At 33.9% G+C, this 25394-nt stretch overlaps 1 protein-coding gene across 1 annotated transcript in view; it reads left to right on the top strand.

Moving 5' to 3' along the window:
* Window positions 1–3097: 3097 nt before the first annotated feature.
* The window catches only part of LOC100376411 (protein furry homolog-like), a 106204-nt gene continuing 83907 nt past the window's right edge, over window positions 3098–25394 (top strand). The window contains exons 1-2 of the mRNA XM_085497911.1: window positions 3098–3234; window positions 3666–3783. Coding sequence (XP_085354037.1) covers window positions 3762–3783 — 22 coding nt within the window. The 5' untranslated portion in view covers window positions 3098–3234; window positions 3666–3761. The remainder of the gene's footprint in view (window positions 3235–3665; window positions 3784–25394) is intronic.

Here is a 25394-nt window from a genome sequence, read left to right as displayed (position 1 = left end):
TTTTCCACCTAATTTCAGTAACCAATGACGTCACACATTTAAACCTTTCGGGCCGCGACCACGCCTACTCTAAACAAATCTATATTACAGTAGGGGACATAATATTTTATGTAGTGGAATATAAATAAACGATATGTTTATTTTTTTATTAAATTGTTTGTATTTAATGCAGAATATTGTTCTACGTCACAGGCCTCGTACTGAGGATGGGGGTTCAACAGCTAGAGTTACACCTAAGAACAACTAATTTATAACGATTTGCTGTAATTTATATGATCAAAGGTTCCTTCGCTGAACAAAATCGCCTCTTTTTAGCCCCATTATAAAAACGGCGAAGGGACGGTCGTCATATTTTCCGGAAGGAGCTAATCAGCGAAGGGGAAAGTGTTCAATGTTATGTTCGTTAAATGAGGTGTTTGTATGTGAGGGATTTTAGTAAAAACGACAAATGTGTTCACATTTTATTGTGAAATTTGTAATTCTCCCCCTGATATGCAGAAAACTGAAAACACTGTCTTTGGTTCTGACCAGGGAAAGGCGTGGGAAAAGACGCGATTGTGACAGAACGCCACAGTATTTAAAAATGATAGGATTGGGTGTGCAAACATTTATTGTAAATTACTCGTACTTGACTACAAATTGATAATGGTAAGCGACTTTTATACATTATGTCTCTCGACAGCAAATCACCTTTGAAATGGGAATCTTAAAATGGTGCCAGGATACGTAGACGCACCCCGTACTGTTATACAGACTCGACCATTGAATACCCCAACACTTCTGAGACTGTAATGATAACATGATGGTGAGTTAAGTGCATAAGAAGAAATAATCACCAGTGTTTTGAACATTCCATGTATGTCACAGGTAAACTTTTCCCAGGATAATGCTGCTAAACTAACATATTTCCACCAGTAAAATGCCATAATTGATCGGTTTTCGCTTTGGTGTACTAGTGCCTTGCAAACAAATATTGGTCGCTGAGGGCAGTGTACTCAAACTGAAACACAGTAGTACAGTGTACATTCCAATCGGGGGATATGACAGACGCGGACAGGAAATCGAGTATTATTCTGGTGCCTACTTAATTCAGATTTAATCTTCTAAAAGGTTGGACAACTTAACCGAGTAAATATCCCTAAATAATGAGGCTGTCGCTGATCACCGTCCCTCAACACCGGACGGTGCGCTGATCAACCAACACATGTTATACTCCTACACGTGAAGGCACAGTGTGTATTGGTGTAAAATTACGATTATTTTAAACTTAACGCTGTGCGTAGATTAAGCATGATGCAGTGACCTGTGAGAGAACGATTAAAAATGTGAACAACTTTGACAGTGGAATTTGTTTTTGTCCCAATTGAGATTTTATGTTGAATCACCTATGTAGTCAATACTTATTCAAATCCCCGGATGTTTAGCCTCGGCACCGAGCAGATCATGAGTATACCCCCATAGATGCAATGTAGACGTTTTTTTTTTTTTAATTTCAATAACTGTTTGATAATGTATGTCGATGAATACTTTTGAGTATGACACGGATTTATCAAAAAGTTCGAAACAATGAAATTTTATGATGCTCATTACGCTGATTGCTTTGACATATACATATACAGCCGCTGAGGGCGTTATTCCACGCTGTAGGCTTTGTTGAATAAATATGTTTTCAGTCTTTTGTTTAAATAAGTGGACATCAGTGACATGACGCATGTCAGATGGAAGGGTGTTCCAAAGTTGAGGAGTGGCACGTGAAAAGACACGTCCCCCATATGTTTTCAATTTATATTTAGTGGTACAAAGGAGGTTTTATTGGAGGAACGAAGTGTACGACCGGGTGTGAAGAAGATCACAGAGGTAGTTTGGAACAAGACGTTAACAGAATACTTTTGTAATCAATTCGGTGATAAAACAAGAAGCCGATGTAGTTTTTGTAAAACTGGGAATATATGCTTTGATTTTCTAGTACGGGTGATGATTCTAGCAGCCGTGTTTTGGGTTCTTTGAAGTATTGCATGAATTAAAGTGCGACAAGAATCATTGCTGAGGTATTTCCTGATGCGACTAATGCGACAAAGGTGGTAGTGAATAACTTTGCATATTCTTTAATATGTGGATATCGATCATGTGTGTGTTGTCAGGGCAACAGAATCAGAGCAAATTGTAACATTGTCGATTGGATCAGGAAACCTGAGTAAATTTGGACCGCATAAGCAATAATTCGGTTTTTGAGTTGTTGCGTTTGAGCTTGTTTTGTTTTCATCATAGACACGGGCCTCAACAGAGTTAACCCCTGAAGTAGAATCCTTGTGATGAAACGCAAGATATAATGTATTGCAAAAAAAAAAAAAAAAAAAAAAAAAAAAAAAAAAAAACGGCACTGAGTTTACTGGGGGTATTAGGACTATCATATCCATATGCTAATATTCAGTTGGTAGTCTGAATTTGCGTATTAAATTGCGGGGAAACGATCAATGGACGGTTATCTCTTGAACAAAAAAAAATTAACAATAGATTGCTTCCCAGTGCGTAACAGTGCCATGACAAGAACACTCACACCTGCGGCCGCTATTTAGGTCGAGTATGTTTAGATATTAACAAAAAACAAAACAAAATACAATATAGTTCTTAAAGTCCTATCGAGTAAAGTAATCAAAAAAGGGAGCTGACATGCGCCCTCAATGTTTAATGTCGCGGAACATTATGAAGAGTTGACCATTAAAAACTGTATGTGTGTGTGTGGGGGGGGGGGTAGCTTTATAAATCAATATTTGCATATACAAAAGTTGTATTCCATACTAGTATTTAGAAAAACACACACATTTGCTATAAAATTTATTGGAAGGACCGTGTCGCCCAAAAACGGCGCTCGGGTGGGATGGAAGTGTTTTTTATATGTTGAGACAGATATATTTTGTTTATATATATGAAGAATACATTTGTGTGTGTGAGCGTGAGGGTAGGCACTGAAATAAATGTACGCGCGAGACTTATGATCACAGCCAGTTTGGCGTGTGCTGGCGTTATTTACAAACAATACAATTTTTTTAAATACTCGATCCCGGGCCAGCATATCGGACGAGTTTCCCCGCACATGCGCCGTTAGGCAAAATAAACATCGCACTACACACTTTCAATTCTCGTATGTGATACGCAATTGTTGGTGAATTTTTAAACGAAAATCTTCTTTACTGAGAACTAAGACATTCTTTGGACGACTGTTATTCTAACTAGGTATGTAAAAAGTCGGGAGTGAATTGTAATTCTCTCGAAAACTTGCAACTGCCGAAGAAATCGCTACACATGCCGACACAGTTACCCAACCTGGCTCGGTGTCGAACAGCTGCCATTTTGACTGTGTCTTGAAATCATAGCAGCACGATTTTGTATTAGGCGAATTTCACGTGAGATCGCAGTTATTCCATGAAATCGCCGTCGTCTCCTCTCTGTATATTTACTAAGTAGTCTGTGTCTCCAGTTTCGATATATTTCCCCCACATTTGTCAGTCGAGAAAGGGAATGTGATCTCGCCGGTAGGCTAAAAGCTCAGTCTGATCTTATTTCATAATAATGATGATTGATCGTAATCGTTTTCGTGCTTGAATTACTGTTATTGTTATGTAATGTTTCACATTGTTCTAACGTTGGTCATTTCTGCTTTCCAGTAGTCAAACGGATCTAAATTTTTGCCCAATCGCACAAAATGTTTGACGAGGCAGGGTGACTTGACGTTCTGTAAGGGCAATAACCTCACAGAAAACATGATGGACCCCAGTGAAGCAGGTAAGCTCTTACACTTATTTACCATCTGTAACCGAAAAGTACCCATCTTCCTGTGCCCTAAGTAAACATAATCAAATTCATAGTATAAACAAGGTGTTGTAAATTCAAGTAAGAAAGTCTGGACAAGTTTGAGTGTGATACACAATTTCCATGGTAACAGTTAAATAACAGGAATGATATCACAACTCACAAATTTGATGGAGCATACAGGAAGTTTACCTTTATGGTGTGAGAAAAAGGGAAAGTGTTAATCCAAAAGATAATTGTTGTTTCCTGTTTGTTATTGCTCCAGGCAATGTTTTTTTTCTGCATGGGGTGGGGGCTGACTTATGTCTGTGCATCAAAAATAATTGGTAGACACTTCTGTGAACTCAAAAATACCAAAATGTATCTGGAACTGCTGAATTGTTGTATATCGGTACATGAACTGCTGATTGATCATGAATATTTACTGAATATAGCTTGGATAAATTGTCAAATAATTATTGAAGCTGAATTTGTAGATGTATTCTGTTACAATTTTGAAGTGCTCCGTATTCAGTATAAACTTATGTGTGCTTCACTTTCTATTTACTGTAGAATACTTTGTTTTCGCATGGAATTTATTTTATTTTTTTTCGCTGAAGGAATGATTCAGTGAAAATAAAATCCAGCGAATATACCTATTTTGCTATATTTTTATTCATCTCATCAAAAATAACTAAATGAAAATAATTTTCATACAACACACTGAAAAAGCTTTTCAGAGAAAATTAATTCCAACTAAAGTATTTTACAGTATATGTAGTTACATTTAAAAAAAAATTCTGATTAGAATCCAATGTTCCGTATACAGATAAGTTACTTATGGTGGACAAGCGGTGTTTATGGCCATTGTTTATTTGTTCTACTTGTTATTTATCTGCATGTGTGGTTTTATTTGACACTTTTTTTTATTTATATCTTGGTCATCTTCAAGTACCATAAACCATTCAATTTTTAATCTAACTTTCTACTCTTTGTCGTCTCTTGTTATGAATTAAAGCGATTAACTTAATACTTGTTTCTGTTATTTTCTCTAAAGTGCAAAATCAGCAAAAATAAAATCTGTTGAAAATACTTTTTTATGTAAAGTAAAATATCTCACATTGTATTGCAATCAAACTATTTTACAAAGTAAACAAATTTATTAGTTATTTTATTTGGCTCCTCAATATAACGAAAATCGTTGTTATTGTTAGGGATTTTGGGTGTTCATCTGCTTTACTTACCCTCCCCCCAATATAAGAAGAATCCTTAAATCCTAGTCACTATATGAAAGATAGTAGTATCTCTATGGTCAAAATAAGTAATATTTTACTAATTCAGTATAAAATAAATGTCATGCCTTTCTAATGGAACAAATATAGTAATATAATCCCTATTGTCAAAAAGAAGAAAAAATGTACAGTTACAATATAAACTTCGATAAAATATTTTGGACACTTCTCACATCTGTACACTATGCTTTTTACTTGATACCTGTGAGTGCCCCATAAAAATAACATTGCCTGTGTAATATACACGTAAAGAGAATATATAATTAGATCTTATGCTGTTGTAGTGTCAGTCATGGAACTCAAAATAGCATTGTGCTGAGTATGGCTTGTAGTAATTGCTCATTATTGTCAGTGTTTAGCAGAAAATATAGGCTTTTATGGAATTAATGAGTCATGTGACTTTTCCCTTCAGTATTACTACCATATTGTATCTAGTATAATATTAATTTAATTTTTGGTTTATACATTCTGTCACTATTACAGAATGTGCTACTATAAAAATTTGTATTTTCACTTGGAATTAATTTTCGCTATTTTCGCTGAAGGAATGATTCAGTGAAAATAAAATCCATCGAATATACCGTTTTTCTTATAATTTACATTCAATTCAATTCAAAAATCAGTGAAAATAAATTATTTCATACAAAACACCCAAAAAGTCTTTTCAGCAAAAATTAATTCCAACTAATATAAAGTATTCTACAGTACATTAGTTCTCATGTAAATATATGCGAAATTCATAATACATGTAGTTGATTCAGAAACTGCATTCTTCTTACATTACTGTAAACCGGTAACTTACTGTACTGTGAGTGAAATTCATGTGTCAGGGTTGGATACTGTTTAAAAATGAATAACAAATTCTCTAGTTCAAAACATAGAAATATCAATTTTTAGTTGACCAGACTGTATATTGATGCATTTTTGCCTGCAAATGTCCCTACAACAACAAATCTGCTGAAATTAAATCCTGTGAATATTTTCCCTTGTATAGTACAAATGCTGAATTATGTTGTGCAAAACATCAGGTCAGTGAGACAGCACCACGCATTGTTGTAGTTCTTTGAATTCCTGTGTTTAATTCCTACTACTTCAGCAGAATTACTTGTACAAGCATCTTCTTGGTGTCAGTTGATCTCTGATCCAATATGTGATAGTGCATCTCTGATTCTTAACTTACCAGCCTAGGTGATAGTAATCAGACTCTGGCATCATACTAGCTTTACTGTGACACCTCTGAGGTCATTGCTTCACATCAAACAGTGTAGTCATTATCCAGTAACCTTCATAACATTACAATGTCAGTGCATAATCAGGGCTCAGAATTCAGAGGCCATTACACTGCTTACCACAACTGATTTGCTTCCTTTTGTATCATTATATATTTCCTGCACAAATTTGTGTATCTTTAAAATACCAATGTTTAAAGCAGCAGGCCTATGTGATACTGTAAAAGTTTTAATTATACATGTACCGGTACACTGGTTTTTAATTATAATTAATTCGTTGACCACAAAGTATCATGATACAAAGTAAATTAAAAACAAATAATAATAATGTATAATAGATTAATCCATGACTGACTAAATATATTCTCATAGCTTTATGGATAAAACCATGAATTTAAAACACAGCAAAGTTGCCTACCATATTTGCTCTATTGGAAGTTCATGCTCTTGGTCTTACATTTAGCTACATTGCAGGTGTGCTTCTATGGGATATTTTTCATTTTGAGATGCACTTTTAATAAAGCTAATACAGTATGCTCCAAAAATGAAATATAAACCTAGGCAATGGTCTTATTACACTGACTTGAATTCATGTCGTACCGTGGTACCATGGCTATGGATAAATTTACAATGTAACTATCAAGGGAATGCTATAATAATAATTCAAATAAATGAACATGTAACATTCCTGGGAGTGTTCCTATGGTGCTGAAAAATATTGTTGTTGCAGCTTCAGTTCAACTCATAAATACAAAACAATAGGATAGAAAATTTATTCTAGGTGATTGAAACAAAGTTAGAAACTATGATGGGAAGGTCTGAAAATAATGTACTAGAGATAACCACTTCATATCCCACTTCATTTGAGAAAACCATTTTGATTAAGACTGTATATTGGATAGCAAATTATTCTATTTATTCCTTCATGAAGTGTTTTTATGTTTATGCTATGATTTTTGTTCTATTGAAAATTTCAATCCTGAAAGGATATTTTGCTGTGTTTTAATAATTTAGAATTTTATTGAACATATTGAAAATAATAAGGCATAGAAGGAAGGCAAGAATTCTGTTTTGGTATACCATGCTTTTTTAAACTTTTAATTAATACATCCACCGGTAATATCAATACAATTCATAAAGTTTAAGGACTCCAATCCTGTACATTGCTTTGTGGGGATGTTTACTGTCACTGTATACTCACTAGACTGTAAACCAACTTGTTAATTCTTCCTCTTGACTGGTTTCATAAGATTACAGTTCATAAAACTTCAGTTTGATGAGCAACACAAGTTACTTTTTTATTTAATGAGATTATCCATTGAAGGAAACTTCCTGCAGGCAAAGCTGAGTGAGTCAGCTGGGTGTTCAAAACATCTTTGTTATTGTGATAGGTAGATTCCAGTGGTCAATGATCTCTCTTTCTTGGTTCATTAAATTTTGTTAACATTCACCATGTAACTGTGATTGTTCATGTAACTACTGGTGCACATTATGTACAGTGTTACCATGATTATGGCTAATTTGCATAACAATGAATCTACCACTGTCTTCCAGAGCTTCCCAATTTAATTGTATATGCGAGGGGCATAAAGTTATCACTACCTAAAGTTATCTAAAGGAGGCATATACATGTACAATTGCATTAGAAAGCTTGGGGTGAGAGTTAAGATTAGGGATGGGGTGCAAAGGGAACTCTTTCCAAAAATAGTCTGTAAAAAAAATTGGCAGCTTCTAAAGCTGAAACACATATACAGGTATATGTTTATATATATGGCAGTTACTGGTTTATTATTATTTTGTAGAGGGTTATGTTAATCCTCATATCAGTCAATGACAGCAGATATATTTTGTTAAATTTGCATAGTCGAAAGAGCTTATGAGTTATCTAAGTACGGTGAAACTAATAAATAATTACTGTAAAAGACTTTATTTTAGCTAGATTTAATTTTTGCTGACAAGAGATTTTAGTTGCTTTACATGTATATGACATTTATTAGTCCCCGTTCGGACGCAGTCCGAAAACGGGGACTTATGTTTTGCCCTGTGTGCGTCCGTGCGTCCGTGATCACCTGTATCTCGAACATGCATGGACCGATTAAGTTCAAACTTCACTCATACATCACACATTATATGGGACATATGCACATGCATTTTTTTCATGATCCGATTAACGATAGCCGAATAGCGGCCATTTTAAGGCCGAAAATGCATCAAAATCGCACATTTTCACCATTCTGGACCCGGATCTCAGTTATGCATGGACGGATTTTGTTCAAATTTGGTACATACATTAAACATAATAGGACCTTGATGCACGTCATTTTTTTTTTTGGATCGGGTTCGAAATAAACGACTGGCGGCCATTTTGTTTTAAAGAATTCAGTTCTGGATCCGTATCCGAGACATGCTTGGATTGATCGAGTTCAAACTTCACACACACAAGGTACATCATGTCACAAATATGTATGTGCATTTGTTTCATGATCTCATTAACGATAGCCAAATGGCGGCCGCTTTAAGGCCGAAAATGCATTGAAATCGCACATTTTCACCATTCCGGACCCGGATCTCAGTTATGCATGGACGGATTTCATTCAAATTTGGTACATACATTAAACATAATAGGACCTTGATGCACGTCATTTTTTTTTTCGGATCAAGTTCGAAATAGCCGACTGGCGGCCATTTTGTTTTAAAGAATTCAGTTCTGGATCCGTATCCGAGACATGTCTGGATTGATCAAGTTCAAACTTCACACACACAAGGTACATCATGTCACAAATATATATGTGCATTTGTTTCATGATCTCATTAACGATAGCCAAATGGCGGCCGCTTTAAGGCCGAAAATGCATTGAAATCGCACATTTTCACCATTCCGGACCCGGATCTCAGTTATGCATGGACGGATTTCATTCAAATTTGGTACATACATTAAACATAATAGGACCTTGATGCACGTCATTTTTTTTTCCGGATCAAGTTCGAAATAGCCGACTGGCGGCCATTTTGTTTTAAAGAATTCAGTTCTGGATCCGTATCCGAGACATGCTTGGATTGATCGAGTTCAAACTTCACACACACAAGGTACATCATGTCATAAATATGTATGTGCATTTGTTTCATGATCTCATTAACGATAGCCAAATGGCAGCCGCTTTAAGGCCGAAAATGCATTGAAATCGCACATTTTCACCATTCCGGACCCGTATCTCAGTTATGCATGGATGGATTTTGTTCAAATTTGGTACATACATTAAACATAATAGGACCTTGATGCACGTCTTTTTTTTTTTCGGATCAAGTTCGAAATGGCTGACTGGCGGCCATTTTGTTAAAGAATTCAGTTCTGGATCTTTATCCAAGACATGTCTGGATTGATCAAGTTCAAACTTCACACACACATGGTACATCATGTCACAAATAAATATATGCCTTTGTTTCATGATCTGCTTAACAATAGCGGAATGATGGCCATTTTAAGGCCGAAAATGCATCAAAATCACGTATTTTCACAATTCCAGAACCGGATCTCAGTCATGCATGGATGGATTTTGTTCAGATTTAGCACAATGTGTTGTACATATGCAGGTGCATTTCGGTCATGATCTGCTTTGAATGTATATGTCACTCAAATATGAACGGAACGGGGACGTGTCATTGACAATGACTTGTTTTCACTGAATTTTGATGAGTTGAATGTGAAAACATAGAAAGTATTTTCACTAGGTTTTATTTTTCTTGATTCATTTCTTTCAGTGAAAATAGTGAAAATAAAGTACTTTACAATATGACAATTTTTTTTTCTGCAATGTCATTTCACTACTGAAGTCTAACAATTTTGTTATGGATCTGTAACCTGGTCTATATTATAGCGTAATGCTGACATTGCCAGCTGTGACAAATTGTGATCATGCGAAAGGTATCCACTGCTGTGTTGTGAACATCAGTAGATTCCTTGGTTAATTAAAAACTATTATCCTGGAAGTGACATCATATTCAGCAACAAAATAAACATCACAGAAAAATCATGCCCTCTGAATCTCCAATTTTACCTCAATCGAAATTCTCTTTGTCACCCAGCATGCATCCGTCGTGATATCACAATGTATTGTGGCGTCACAGGTGGCGCTCTTTGACACAGACATTTTGTAAATGTGGTATTTCCAGAGGTCATTTTGTAAAAACAAGACCTGATTTGGATAATATGTTATGATGTAGAGGCACATGTACAGTAAAGCAGCAGTAAGACAACTTGAAAAAGTAATTGTATTATTTGTTCAAAGAACTCATTTCCAGCATTCTAAATTCTATTAACATGAGATGCACCATGTGATCGGGCATTATTCTATGTTTAGCATTTGTCGTGCCAATTTTTATTTTGTCAGAGTATTACATAGATTAAAAAATATAATGCAATATTATTTATTACACTGTCATAAAAAAACAATTCACAATGTGGCTTAATAAATAAAAATAAAAAAATGTAAATTACTATATGAAATAAATTAATAATAAGTGTTTTTGACGTTAATTTTTGAAAATGAATAATATGTCTGAGAAGATTGGGTTTGAAGAACTGAAATTTTAAATTTATTGGTGTTGTTTTCAGACTGAAGACCTTTTTATTATACATTTTAATTTTGTCATTTTTGTAGTGGTCAAGTGACTAATTCTTAATACTTCAAATTTTTTACTTATCGCGAAGCACATTTAAATTTTCATCTTAACAAACACTATATTTTTCACATCTTGAATACTTCAAATGGGATATGTTTCGAACATGGCAGATTTAATATATACATGTACATGTACCGGTATATGCTATATGCCACATTATAATTGTCATAGTGATAAAGGCTTCTAAGGTGGTCAACACATAAATACTGTTTGGTGTCCATATTGATAGTCAACATCCCGTAATTAAATTAATATGTGGAAGATTTTATGTGAATTAGTTTGACCTTGTGAGATGTTAAATTAATTGATAATAAAAAGGTTGTATGTTTCCTCTGATTCGTGATATCAGTGTGAAGCATCTGGAAATTACAGCATCCTGTGATGACTGAACTTCGTTATAAAGGGAATTCTATCATATTATCAAGATTTACAGTATCCATACCTAAACTTGCAAAGTTAAAACTATTTGTATTTTATGCAATTAAGCTCAGATGTTTCTTTATTCTATGCAAATTAAGTATGTTCAACCACCAATATTAATCAAAAACAATTTTATCTTCTTCCTCAATTGAAGTGAATGGTGAAAAAATCCAGGGTAGTTTTTGGCATCTTTAATGATTTAATACCATTATGATATTCTAACAATAACCTATTTTAAACTACAATTAAACCTACAGTACCTACCTCCCGGTACACTATATTTTTCGTTACAAGAAACACAAAAATTTGTTTGTTTGGCCAAATAGTACAGAGACCCCAGTTATCAATGATATATTTATTGTTCTTCAAGGGAAACCACATACCGTACTGACATACTTCAACTGTACATTGAACTATCTGTTAATAATGTTGTTTATTATTTTCTACATTCTACCCCATACCTTTATACGTACTTGCTTGCAATTTATTGACAACATTCCTTAAATCACATTGAGTTATAATCTAATAAAGTGCCCTTTAAAAAGTCAAAGTTTAGCTGTATTCAATTATTGCAGCTATTATTTGTTTCTAATTGAATGTAGTTTCAATGTCAATAGTGGGAATTATTCAAAATAGATTTCATAATTAGTTCTGTGTGGCCTATATAGCGTGCAGTAATTAGAAATAATAGTTTCAGAATTGGCATTCTCTGTTAACATACATGTAGCGTAAACAGTATGAATTGCTTGTACTTCATACAATGCATTGTGGGGGCCCCAGAAGTACATGCTGATACACGATGGGCACCTTTCATAGTGCACGTTTCTTTAGAGACTTTCCAACTGTGTTTGTTTTCATAATTGTATACAACTCTCCATCTTGACAAAGTTCTACATGTGCAACAACAACAACTACCAGTAATATTCAGTTACAAAAAGAAGACTGTTTGCCAATCTAGATTTTATCCTCATGGCTCTCAAAAATGTTTATGTTGGAGACCAACCACTGTCAGTTATTTCAGTGTAGCCTAGTGTCATTGACGTCATTTGTATGAATTTTTAATTTCTATACACAAACACTTAATATTTCACAGGCAAATCATGTACTTTACATATGATTTCATAGAAATGATATATATCTTAGTTGCTGATATTTTTAAAATGACGTCATGTTTATGTCCAAGTTAAAGTTAAAAATCCAATCATCAAATGTGTTTTCATCAATGCCATGATATATAACACTTTGGCTAATCTTATATTAATGAAGACCCATTAAAAGTTAATAGAAATGTTCACGTTACAGATCTTGGCATGTGCGGACATTCTGGGTCGAGTCTTTATTAGGTGCTGTGTGTGTGTGTGAACGGTCAGGACCGAATTGACACATGCTGAACCAAAACCTCTCACGTGCCAAATTTTCTTTGTGAACACTCAGCATGAACTGAAATCATGCCCTTGGCAGTCAATTTAATATATACTTTCATATGACAACTGCTGTAGTCCCTTCCTCTTGTAACATGAACGTAGCGTAGCTACTATTAATGTTAAGATCAATAATTAAGAAAGATGGATATTCTTTTGAAGACACATTCAAGATCAATGTCAAGGTCAAAGTGGTCATATTAAGGTCAGCCTTTACTAGAATCTAATTGGATATAGTTCATGATTAGTTTGTGGTGCTCTAGAGAGGTACACCTGTGTTATCTCTGAATTGAAAAAATCCAAATTAAATCTAAAAAAAAAAAGGGTTTTACAATTTTCACTGATTAAAAAATAGGAAAAGTCCTCCCAGTTCTTTTTTTTTACAATTCTTCATTCAAGTTGTATTCATACTTAAGCCTAAACTAAGAGTATGTGTACGTCATTACATAATTACATCATGCTGTGGGAATTGAACGATAATGGGTTCAACTCAGTCAGTAGCATCCCACAATACCACAGTTCAATCCCAGAGATTGACAACTTCCCTTTCAGAATACTTGTATCACTGCAGCTTCACAGCGAGTAGAAATATTACAGGAATACCATGAGAGATAACCTTGGGCAGAGCACTGAACTTAAATCAATTATTTTTTACATAACCAGCTAAGACTGATTTTTGTAATAATTGGAGACTCAGCAGTGTATATGATTATGGAAAGGTTAAATAAGTACCTTAATCAGGGCAATGCTATATTTTCCATGCCTTTTATTGGCATGAATAGCTTACTTTTACAATATGTTTCTACAGTTTTTCTATCATTTCTGTGTAACCATAGAAACAGACCAAATGTGGTCAACAGACGATACACACAAACAATAACAACAATTTTAACCTTAACTGCATTACAGACCTTTCTGTGGTATGCTTTTATTTTCACAAGGAAGCACATTGCCTCAACAAAGCTCTTGCTATTTTTTTCAACTCCATGATAAGTATAAATAAATCTGTCACTATTTTATAGTTTTGAATTACCCATTTGTTTGTCTGAATCGAATGTCCTCATGAATAATTAATCACATAAGAGATATCAAAAGCTTTTAGACACTAAATTCTTTGCTGTCAGTTCTGTTAATAAGTATTTTTTAACCTGGGGAGATATTTGAAAAAACTTCATTATAAAAGTAACATATACATGTAGGTGAAGAACAGATGCTACTTGCATAGAATTCTTGTAAACATACTGTGACTGGACTGACTATGTTTGTATCTTGATTCGCTTCAGTGCATGATGGATTTCCAGTGTTATCCTGTTCTATTGAACAGAATGCTGGATTTAGTCTAGCTAATTTGAATTGTAAATGAAACCATAGACTGTCAATCTGCATAATAAAAAGGATGCATCTGTTCCTAGGGTTTTACAATGAACAACGCTGGATGCTATTTACTGAAATACTGTAAATTGCTATAATTTTGCGAGATAAATCATCACGAATTTTGTGAGTCAGTGAAAATCAGTAAATTTGTAGAAGTGAAAATTTTTCTAGGGTTCACATGGAGTGCCAGTGACATTTGCAAAATGTTGTCTTCATGAATGCCATCAAATCATGGAAATTCCTCGCAGCGAAAATTTACAGTATTGTTTACAGTAATACCAACTCTTTCATCTGAGTAAAATTAAGTATACATAAGTAGATGGTGTGACTTCACAGTTGGATGACTTCACAGTTATAGTTGCCATGACCTGGGCATGCTCAGTTGTTCATATATCACCTGAGGTTATGACCCCAAAAGTGAGGTATGGTGTGTATTTGCATATGGTTTATAACATCTCCAGTGAATCATTCCATTTAAATTATATATTATATATTATATTTCCTCCATCAGAAGCACATGAGGGTATTTTAATTTCTGTAGCCTCATAAATTAGCCAGATGTGCACCCTTTTAAGGTCTGTTTTGCTTATACAAATTGTTTTTTTACTCCAGGATCCCAGATCATGATTTACAACATGAAATGCTATGGTAGCGTTCATATTTTCAGTGTCAGCTTGTATTTTACAAGAGATTCTAAAAACTAAAAATTGTTGGGAAATTATGTTCACAATGCTGATAGGAGACCCTGCAATTTATTGCATTTAAAGATGAAGACAATTTTGATCTCAGCAAAAATCAGCATTGCTTAACCTATTCATCAATAGACTTTCTAGCCCAAATTTTTCTGCACTTTTTAGTTTCCCTGTTGAGTGGAGCTTATCATATGAGTGATTGTCTGTTGTCGCCAGTGTCAACTTTCTACTTTTTCAACTTCTTCTTGAAAACTACAATTCTTATTGCTTTGATACTTGGTGTATATGTACCTTGGGCAAACATCTCTTAGATTTGTTCATTTCGTGATGATATCTTCAATTCTCTAATTTTGATGAATATTTTTTGTCATTTTTGATGAACAAGTGATATTTGACTCCCATGTGCGTAGCACATAATGGGAGTCTTTGCAGTTAGTGTGTCTGTCTGTGTGTCTGTCTGTGTGTGTGTGTGTGTGTGTGGGTGTGTGTGTGTGTTGGTATAGACGTAGAAGTAGAGCCAGTAGACCAGACATACACAAACAAAGTGGAGCCCTTTGTACAAGTGGAGCCCCAAATTGGTGGCTCCACAATGTTTCATAATTTATATTAATATTTAATCGAATTTAAGTCAGGTTTGCAAAGCTTAGGTTTAGTATCGGGGAAGGTATGGTTCAGGTTATATTAATATTAAAGGGAACCTCAATCCAAACAACATAATGACCCCTAAAGAAAAAGCTCCACAAATGTAGGAGAATGCAATTTACAGTTTTGTTGTATCACTTTTCATTCTCTAGATATTCCACTTTTCATCAGTATTATGTAGTCAGCCATCTTGATTTTCAAGCAAAGGATTATGGGTAAAGTATGACATAGAATAAGTTGTCAGAAATTGAGAAAATGATTTCATCTATAACTTCAAAAGTTGAACATTAAATTGGCTGAAAGTTTAGAAATTGGTAACATACATGTACTGGTGCCATCCATGCTTATAAAATAGTTGTCATGGAAACAGAACTGAAAATATTTATTTTTATGTTTTTCTACCAAACGCTAAAATGTCCTTATACTGTATACAATTTACCGATGTGAGTAGATTATATAGATGATATATCACATGTTGAGCACAAAAAGGGGACAAAAAAGTGACATTCTATATTTCACAACTAAAATATTGATTTTTATTTTTTTAAAGTTTTTAACAATATCTTCACTTTATGTGTATTTGTAAAATTCCAATTTCCATTACTATAATTATACACATGAGTAATATGCACAACAAAAATTTGAACTAATTCGCATCAGTATTTCTCATGTTATAGATGAAATAATTTTCTCAATTTCTGACAACAGATTCTATGATGTCATACTTTACCCATAATCCTTTGCTTGAGAATCAAGATGGCTGACTACATAATACTGATGAAAAGTTGTATATTTAGAGAATGAAAACTGATATAAAAAAGTGTAAATTGCATTCTCCTACATTTGTGGAGCTTTTTCTTTAGGGGTCATTATGTTTGGATTGAGATTCCCTTTAATATAATTATACCATACCTTACCCTGATACTAAACCTAAGCTTCGCAAACATTTCTATGTACACTGTGTCAGTCACGGGATATTCAACTCTAGTTTAATTAAACTTAATTAAAGTGCAATTCTCCATTGTATTGTATTGCATTGTAATTGAGTTTAATTAAACTCCAATTAAAACGCAACCCTATATAGGAACACGTTTTAATCGAGTTCATATCGCAAATATATTAAAAGTTAATTCAATGGTGGCTCCACAATTCATGGGACACCTGTATGTATGTATGTGTGTATGTGTGTCCGACTGTTCCACTGCTATCTCAAGAACCATACATCGGTTTTTGATGAAACTTGGTGCTTAGATGCTCTGGACCAATGTGCAGATTCGATTAGGTTTTGGTAAATATCCATGCTCGTTAATTACCTAATTTGCATGATAATTAGCTAATTTTTAGCTGTTCTATGACTGTTCCACTGATATCTAAAGAACCACTCATTGTATTTTGATGAAACTTGGTACATAGATGCTCTGAACATATGCGCAGATTTGATTAGTTTTTGGTAAAAATCTGTGCATATTAATTACCTAATTTGCATGATAATTAGCTGATTTTTAGCTGTTCCATGATTGTTCCACTGATATCTAAACAACCACTCATTGGATTTTGATGAAACTTTGTACATACATGCTCTGAACTAATGCTAGGTTTTGATTAGTTTTTGGTAATAATCCGTGGATACTAATTACCTAATTTGCATAATGATTAGTCAATTTTCGGTTTTTCCACTGATATCTCAAGTACTAATCATCACATTTCAATGAAACTTGGTACATAGATGTCATATGACACTGCACAGACCTGATAGTTTTTATGGTAATATCAGTACATATTAATTACCTAATTTGCATAATTAATTAATTTTCAGCATTTGATATAAGTACTAATCATCACATTTCAATGAAACTTGGTACATAGATGTCATATGACACTGCACAGACCTGATAGTTTTTATGGTAATATCAGTACATATTATTAATTACCTAATTTGCATAATTAATTAATTTTCAGCATTTGATATAAGTAGTGAGCATTCCATTTCAATGAAACTTAGTACAAAGATGCTCTAGGACAATGTACAAACCTAATTAGTTTGGGGTAAAAATCTGTTCATATTAATTCCCTAATAAGCATAATAATTCATAATTTTTTGGTTCTAATCACATTTCAATTAAACTTGGAAACATAGATTTTCTGTTACATTGTGCAGACCTCATTAGTTTTACACTCAAATCTGTTCATATCAATTTTCTGATTTGCATAATTAGTTTTCAGCTAAGTAATTCCGAATTTTATTTAATGTGTCTCCAATACTCTCAGCACATGGGAGATCTTTCTAAGCTTTCTTTGATTTTGACTTATTGTTGAAAACCGCAAATCCGATTGCTTTGATATTATATATATAGGTACTACATGTAGACCTATCTCAGATTTGCTCATTTCGTGATGATATCCTCAATTCTCTAATTTTAATGAATATTTTCGACTTCTTGTTGAAAACAGCAAGTCAGTTTGCTTTGATATCACACCGGTATATATAGGTACTGCATGTGGACTTCTCTAAGATTTGTTCATTTGTGATGATATCTTCAATTCTCTAATTTTGATGAATATTTTTTGTCATTTTTAGTAAAAATGCAGACTATAAATAGAACTACAGTGTATTTTGTTAATTTGTGATGGAAAGAAGAAACTGATGGTAAAAAGGTTAAAGGTTAATTTTTCCTAGAAAATACAAAAAGCAGTATAAGTAGCCTATTATATAGTTTGACATGTGTTGTGAAATAAAGCTTTACATTGTATGACACATACCCTACAAGTAGCATATTTAAGTTGCTACGTGAATATGATTTACGATAAAATCACTATTACCATCCGCTTTTTTGAGAAGAAACCAAGTGATAATTTACTAATAAATACAAAGTAAATGTGAAAGCCCAGTAGTATGTACATGTATGTTCAGTTATGTACATTTATATCCAAATTAAAGACCCATCTTAATCTCCTTATGGACTTAATATTGTTGGAAAGTTAGGGAAAACATTTCCTCTCTTACATTCGTAATATATTATTCGTCTATTTGTTGGATACAGAATTATATTTATGACAAAAATGGTTGTGAGCATATCAACCTGTTAAGAACCTTTGTGTGTCTTGTTTTGGTAAGCAGCACTATGAAACACCAGTAGCTCAAAACAGTTTATTTTGTATGACCCTGGGTCATGTTACTATTACACTGTTGCAAACTTGGGCAATTCCAACATGTGACCTGACTGCATAATTAAGTATCTGGTCCATAAAGTTTGATGAATATTTTTTGTCATTTTTGGTAAAAAGTGATATTTAGCTCCGCTGTCGACTTTGTCGAGCGGAGCTTATCATATGAGTGATTGTCCGTCGTCGTCGTCGTCGTCCGTCGTCCGTGTCAATGTTTTACTTTTTCGACTTCTTCTTGAAAACTACAAGCCTAAATGCTTTGATACTTGGTGTATATGTACCTTGGGTAGACCTCTCTTAGGTTTGTTTATTTCATGTTGATATCTTTAATTCTCTAATTTTGGTGAATATTTTTGTCATTTTTGGTAAAAACTGATATTTTCGACTTCTTGTTAAAAACCGCAAGTGCAATTGCTTTGATATTACATTTATAGGTACTACATGTGGACCTCTCTCAGATTTGTTTATTTCGTGATGATATCTTCAATTCTCTAATTTTGGTGAATATTTTTGTCATTTTTTGGTGAAAAGTGATATTTTCGACTTCTTGTTAAAAACCGCAAGTCCAATTGCTTTGATACTACATATATAGGTACTACATGTGGACCTCTCTCAGATTTGTTTATTTCGTGATGATATCTTCAATTCTCTAATTTTGGTGAATATTTTTGTCATTTTTGGTAAAAAGTGATATTTTTGACTTCTTGTTAAAAACCGCAAGTCCAATTGCTTTGATATTACATATATAGGTACTACATGTGGACCTCTCTCAGATTTGTTCAATTTGTGATGATATCTTCAATTCTCTAATTTTGGTGAATATTTTTGTCATTTTTGGTAAAAAGTGATATTTTCGACTTCTTGTTGAAAACTGTAAGTCCGATTGCTTTGATATTACATATATAGGTACTACATGTGGACCTCTCTCAGATTTGTTCGTTTTGTGATGATATCTTCAATTCTCTAATTAATTTATTTTGGTGAATATTTTTGTAATTTTTGGTAAAAAGTGATATTTTCGACTTCTTGTTAAAAACTGTAAGTCCGATTGCTTTGATACTATTCATATTGTTCATTTTCTAATGATGTCTTCAGTTCTTTAATTGAAATGTGCATTGCTAACAGCGGAGCTATCTCAGCCGATAGGCTGCTTGTTTTGACTTCTTGTTGAAAACCGCAAATCCGATTGCCCAACATTATTCTATAAACCATAGGCCACATATCTAATCATATACAACCCCGACATGTGTATTTTATAGGTAATACATGTAGACTGCCCTGCAATGTTCAATCCTGAGGGATGAATGCAAACAAATCTAATATTGGTATACAATGTTTTTTGTTTTAATAGATGACACTGAATTCTACATGATTGTACAAAAAATGTATGGTCAATGTATCGATGTCAATTATAGTATTTTCATACTACAGTACAGCAAATATATATACATGTATGACAAAAAATAACACATATTTTCTCTATTAGTAGCACATGCACTTATGAGCAAAAATGTATCTATGGTTAAAATAAATCAATAAATACAATTACTTGTGTATATGTACTTCACTTAGAGATCTGCTTCTCATAGAGAAAATATGATAAACTGACCACGCATGTAAGTAATCAATGAAACAGCGTCCAATGAATCAATGAAACTACACTGCCAGGAGCACCAACCCAATTACCAGTAGTACTAGCAAGTAGTAATTTAGTAAACACTGCTTTCTCAACCCTTCTTGATGACGCCTATCAGTACATGTAGTAATGCTCCAATAGCTATCTTTCTTTATACCAGTTTTGCTCTAGTTAAAATCTTACACAAATAACCTGTTAAAAAAGTTTATATGTATGTAGATGGGTCAGTGTAGGTGATGGTTTTAAAAGCTCTTCAATCTCTTTTAGTTTGCATAGTCCACCAATAGAACAGATATTGTAAATTAATTTTTCAATTGAAAGTTTTTTTGTTGTTGCCAAATTGTTGGTGAGTAACTGTAGATGAAGCCTAATCTCACAACAAATTTAATTTCTGGATTAAAATTACAATGGATAACAAAAGATAGATTAACTTTGTAAACAGCATAAACAATAGTGTCCCATGATTCTTTGGTGCAATCCCTGGGCTTGGAAAGTTCCCCTTTAAGCAAAGCTCTCATACTATCAGTTAGCCAATCAGGGCACATATTTCTCAAATCATATGGTTTGTTGTTAGCCTATGAGAGCTTTTTTCTCTTTTAGCCACTAGGCTTATTTTCTCCACTTCAATTACATGAGCTGTTAAGACTCATGTGTGAAGGTTTGTTTATTGAACAAGTACGAGTGACCTGTGTATCCTGGCAACTGTTGATAAAACCATACATAGAAATTAAAGGACAGTGATTAAAGATCTGACAAATCTTTACGTACATCCATTTTGTAGGAGTTTTAGCCGAAGAACATGCGTTTTTCTGCCCAAAAAATGTTATTTGCATACACAGATTTCAGCCAATTGGAATATTGTTTGAAACTTTAGAACCCGTTTTTTTTGAGGAGAAATTTACCAAAATGCTGACATTGTCATCTATGGAAATCTTATTAGTGGCATGAAACCTTAATCAGCTTACAGGCAACTAAAGACTATTAAATGCTCATTGGCTAATTTAAGACAGTGACGTTACAAGTACATGTGTCTTATTTATGTGTCTGTACTCTTTACTGATAAGTAAGTTTAATTGGACATCCATTACTGCCCATCCAGGGTATACATGTACAACTGTCAGGTACACATTCCTTGGCTATTGTGCAGTATATTTATCACCTAAAGACACCAGTACTCATCTCAGTAGACACCTAAATCATTGTAGCCGGTGTACGGTGTAAATCATGGTACATGTATCAGTTGGAAGAGTTCATCTGTACCCAGTGCTGTCTAATCTTATGGTTCAGCTGTCTAATCTCATGGCTAAGTTGGTACTTCCTGCTTAGAATTTTTGTTTACCTCCTTAACAGCTGAACTGGATTTTGTCATCATAAGACTACTGTTGTATGTCAGTGCACTCATGGAACTATAAACCCCAGGAAGAACAACGAAACTAAGAGGATTAAAAAAAACCTTTGTCTTAATTTATGTTACAGTGCTTTTGCTTTTGTTTCCACAACATTAGTCATACTCCATGTTAGTTGCCGCCAATACGCCCGTATCAACTGCTTTGCTGGAAACGGAAAACTTGAAAAAAATATTTCATATCTGCGCAGTAAAATATTTCGTTCACTACGCATGCGCAAACAAGTCGGTCTGCAGGGTGACCTTCAGTGTACCGGAAATCATGCAACGGGTCGGAGTTTTGGCGAGTTTTCATAATTTTCAATGTTGTTTTTAGATTATTTCTTGTTTTTTTCTACCCTCGAAAAAATAAGGTTGCGAAAGTTTGCGAAACATGGGGTTTGGTATGCTGTTTGTTGTCGAGATATCCCGACTTATTCCGTGTTTCCCTTCGATCGCCAGAAGTGACAATGTGTTTTTTTTCCCGTTGAATGTCGCTCATTTATCAGTGTTTTTGTCTTGGCGCCATTGTTTTTTTTATGCTATAACCGAAACAACTCGATCACGTGATCCCTGAAGTCGCCCGATTGACTCTGAAAATGACCGATAGTCGGAGATAAACGTTCATTTGCGTAAATCGGCTTATTTTTTAATGCGACGAAATAAACAGTCAAAATAAACATTCGCCATCGCGGCAATTATCATAGTTCAAAGGAAACGAAGTGGTTGTTCTTCCTGGGGTTTATAGTTCCATGGTGAACTATACCATGGTTTAACGAATAAAAACGCCATTTAGTGTTCTATCTAGGAAAATATAACATAGTGGCGAATTTACATAACATTAGAATATGTTAATCATTTCAGTTGTATTTTGGTAGTTCTGTTATTTATCCACAAAACAGTGTAAATAGGGTCCCTACTTAATTACCATGTTTACATCTGTTTTGAGTATTCCTTTATGCCATGCAACTTATGGCAGTGTAAAAGAAAAACAGATGTGAACATGTTACATGGACATAAATGGTTTAGTCAGTTGCTAAACTTGAAAGGTGCTGACTGGTTCCAACATATATGCATGTGCTTAATAAAAAGGCTCCATGTTCCAACAAGTTTATATGTATGTATATCATTATGATATTTTACATGCCCTTGAACTACTGTAAAACATGTATAAATAGCTACATGCCATTTTAGGGAATTTGACTCCATGCATGAATTAACTGAATCTTAATTTAGCTAAAGTGTCAACAATCTTATTGTGAGAATATACTTTATTTTAAATTAGAGCCATCTTGAATTTATAGCGAAATTACAGATTAGCTAAATTAGCTAAAATAACATGCTAGCTAAAAAGACGTGTTTTATAGTATTACTGCTCAAATGAAATAGTACACAGAAGACAGAAATATACTTGTACATTCTGTGTATGATCAACCAAAACATTGTCTATCTATGACTCAGTGTCATTGTGATTGTTATTCAATGGCTGCCATATTCATGCCTGTTGTATGAATTGCAGGTGTGAACACAGGATTATGAGACCCTTATTGTCAACTTAACGTTTTCTAGTGAGAGCAGGGTCGTAATGGTAAAGCCCTCATTACCTCCCAGTTTGGCTCTTAGAGAATGAGCTATGAAATTTTACACATAACATGTCACTTTCTCATACATATGAGTGCTATCTGCTTTAGCTTACTGTGTAACTTACTTTAAAAGCAGTACACATCGTTAAACTGTTTTTATTTTCTGCCACTTTCATTATTACAATGAGGTGGGATTTTTCCACAGTAGTTGCCTTATCAGACGTGAATTTCCAATGCACCTACATGTACATATCAAAGATATTTTTTGGGAGGGGGATTTGTGCTGTAAAGTATATCTTCATCTGTTCATCACAAATTCACAAAATAGTGCCATTTATAGTCTACCCTTTCCTTCAGAAGATTGGGAGAAAGATAGCCTAATTTCTTATTGAATAATTGAGAACCAAAAATTCATCATTTCTCATATGTGTAGATGCTCTAAGTCTAATATAAGCCGCATCTCCTCTGTTGCATTGTACCATTTTAATTGAGGCCGCAGTTTCTAATACAGATTTTACAGTAGTCATTTACTTACATGTAGTCAGTAACAAACCCTGTTTACTCCCTTGCTGAAGTTGCCAAATTTGTACCATAATAAATACACTAAAATGATTCTATCAGTCACATTGATAAGACTATTTGATATTAAGCAACTATGGATATAGGTTAATAGATTTCCCTTCTACATTGTATATGTATGCTTTGTGATTGATGAGTAAATAGGTTAAATAGTGTCCACTGCTTTCTTAATCCTTTTATCCCCTGACATGAGGAAAGAGGATAAAGACGTTCACACTAATCATGCTGTGCATCTTACAGTGTTAGTGTTTTCTCTGACTCTGCAGGCCCACTAAGTAATTATAGTCTTTTGGATAAAGTGTCTTCTTGAATACAAAAATTAAGGTTTTTTTTAGCTCCGCTGTCGAGCGGAGCTTATCATATGAGTGATTGTTCGTCATGGTCCGTCGTATGGCGTCCGCGTCAATGTTTTGCTTTTTCGACTTCTTTTTGAAAACTACAAGCCTGAATGCTTTGATACTTGGTCAATGGTGAATATGTACCTTGGGTAGACCTCTCTCAAATTTGTTCATTTCATGATCATATCATCAATTCTCTAATTTTGATGAATATTTTTGTCATTTTTGGTAAAAAGTGATATTTTCGACTTCTTGTTAAAAACTGCAAGTCCAATTGCTTTGATATTACATATATAGGTACTACATGTTAACCACTCTCAAATTTGTTCATTTCGTGATGATATTTTCAATTCTCTAATTTTGATGAATATTTTTGTCATTTTTGGTAAAAAGTGATATTTTCGACTTCTTGTTAAAAACCACAATCATTTATGAAAATGTGAAAAATGATATTTTTGAATTCTTGTTGAAAACAGCAAGTCCCATTGCATTGATACTATACATATTGTTCATTTTCTAATGATATCTTCTGTTCTTTAATTGCAATGTGCATTGCTAACAGCGGAGCTATCTCAGCCAACAGGCTGCTTGTTTTTCTTTCATTGGGCAAAATGTTTATTTAGGGTTTTAATTTGATGTTGCATATTATTATGTTTTAAAACAATTACCTTAAAATAATAAGGTCTTCAAAAAAAATGTCATGCTGAGAGTTAAGGTAACAAAAAACCCTGGATGATTTTTCAGCATAATATTTATATCTCAGAACGAATTTCATACTTATGTTTCATCAAAACAACTTTGTGCTCTATAAACATGCCACGAGCGAAACACATTCACCCAAAGATTTGTGAAGAAAAAGTAACTTTAAGGCAGATTTATGTACCAAGGCTGGACACTTTGATGTGCTTTTAATGCAACGTCTTTTCACTTTCAATACAAAGCATGTCCTGAAGGAACTGTTCTTCTGAGTTCTAAATAATATGAATCATTGCCAACTAATAAGCATAGATTTGTAAAGTTTTTCTTCAAGGGCTGAACTGATCTAGGTATTGACACAGACAATACATCATTGACCAGAGCTGCAGATTGTGACTCACGCCACTAGTGATTCACGTTCCTATTTGGATCCTAGAATACTGTAAAATGACTAAGTTTCACTGAGTTTAAATT

This window comes from Saccoglossus kowalevskii, chromosome 4, assembly GCF_978046115.1.
Source record: "Saccoglossus kowalevskii chromosome 4, keSacKowa6.1, whole genome shotgun sequence".
Classification (NCBI taxonomy): Eukaryota; Metazoa; Hemichordata; class Enteropneusta; family Harrimaniidae; genus Saccoglossus; species Saccoglossus kowalevskii.
Note: the sequence above shows the minus strand (reverse complement) of the source record. Positions and strands in the feature narration are given on the sequence as shown.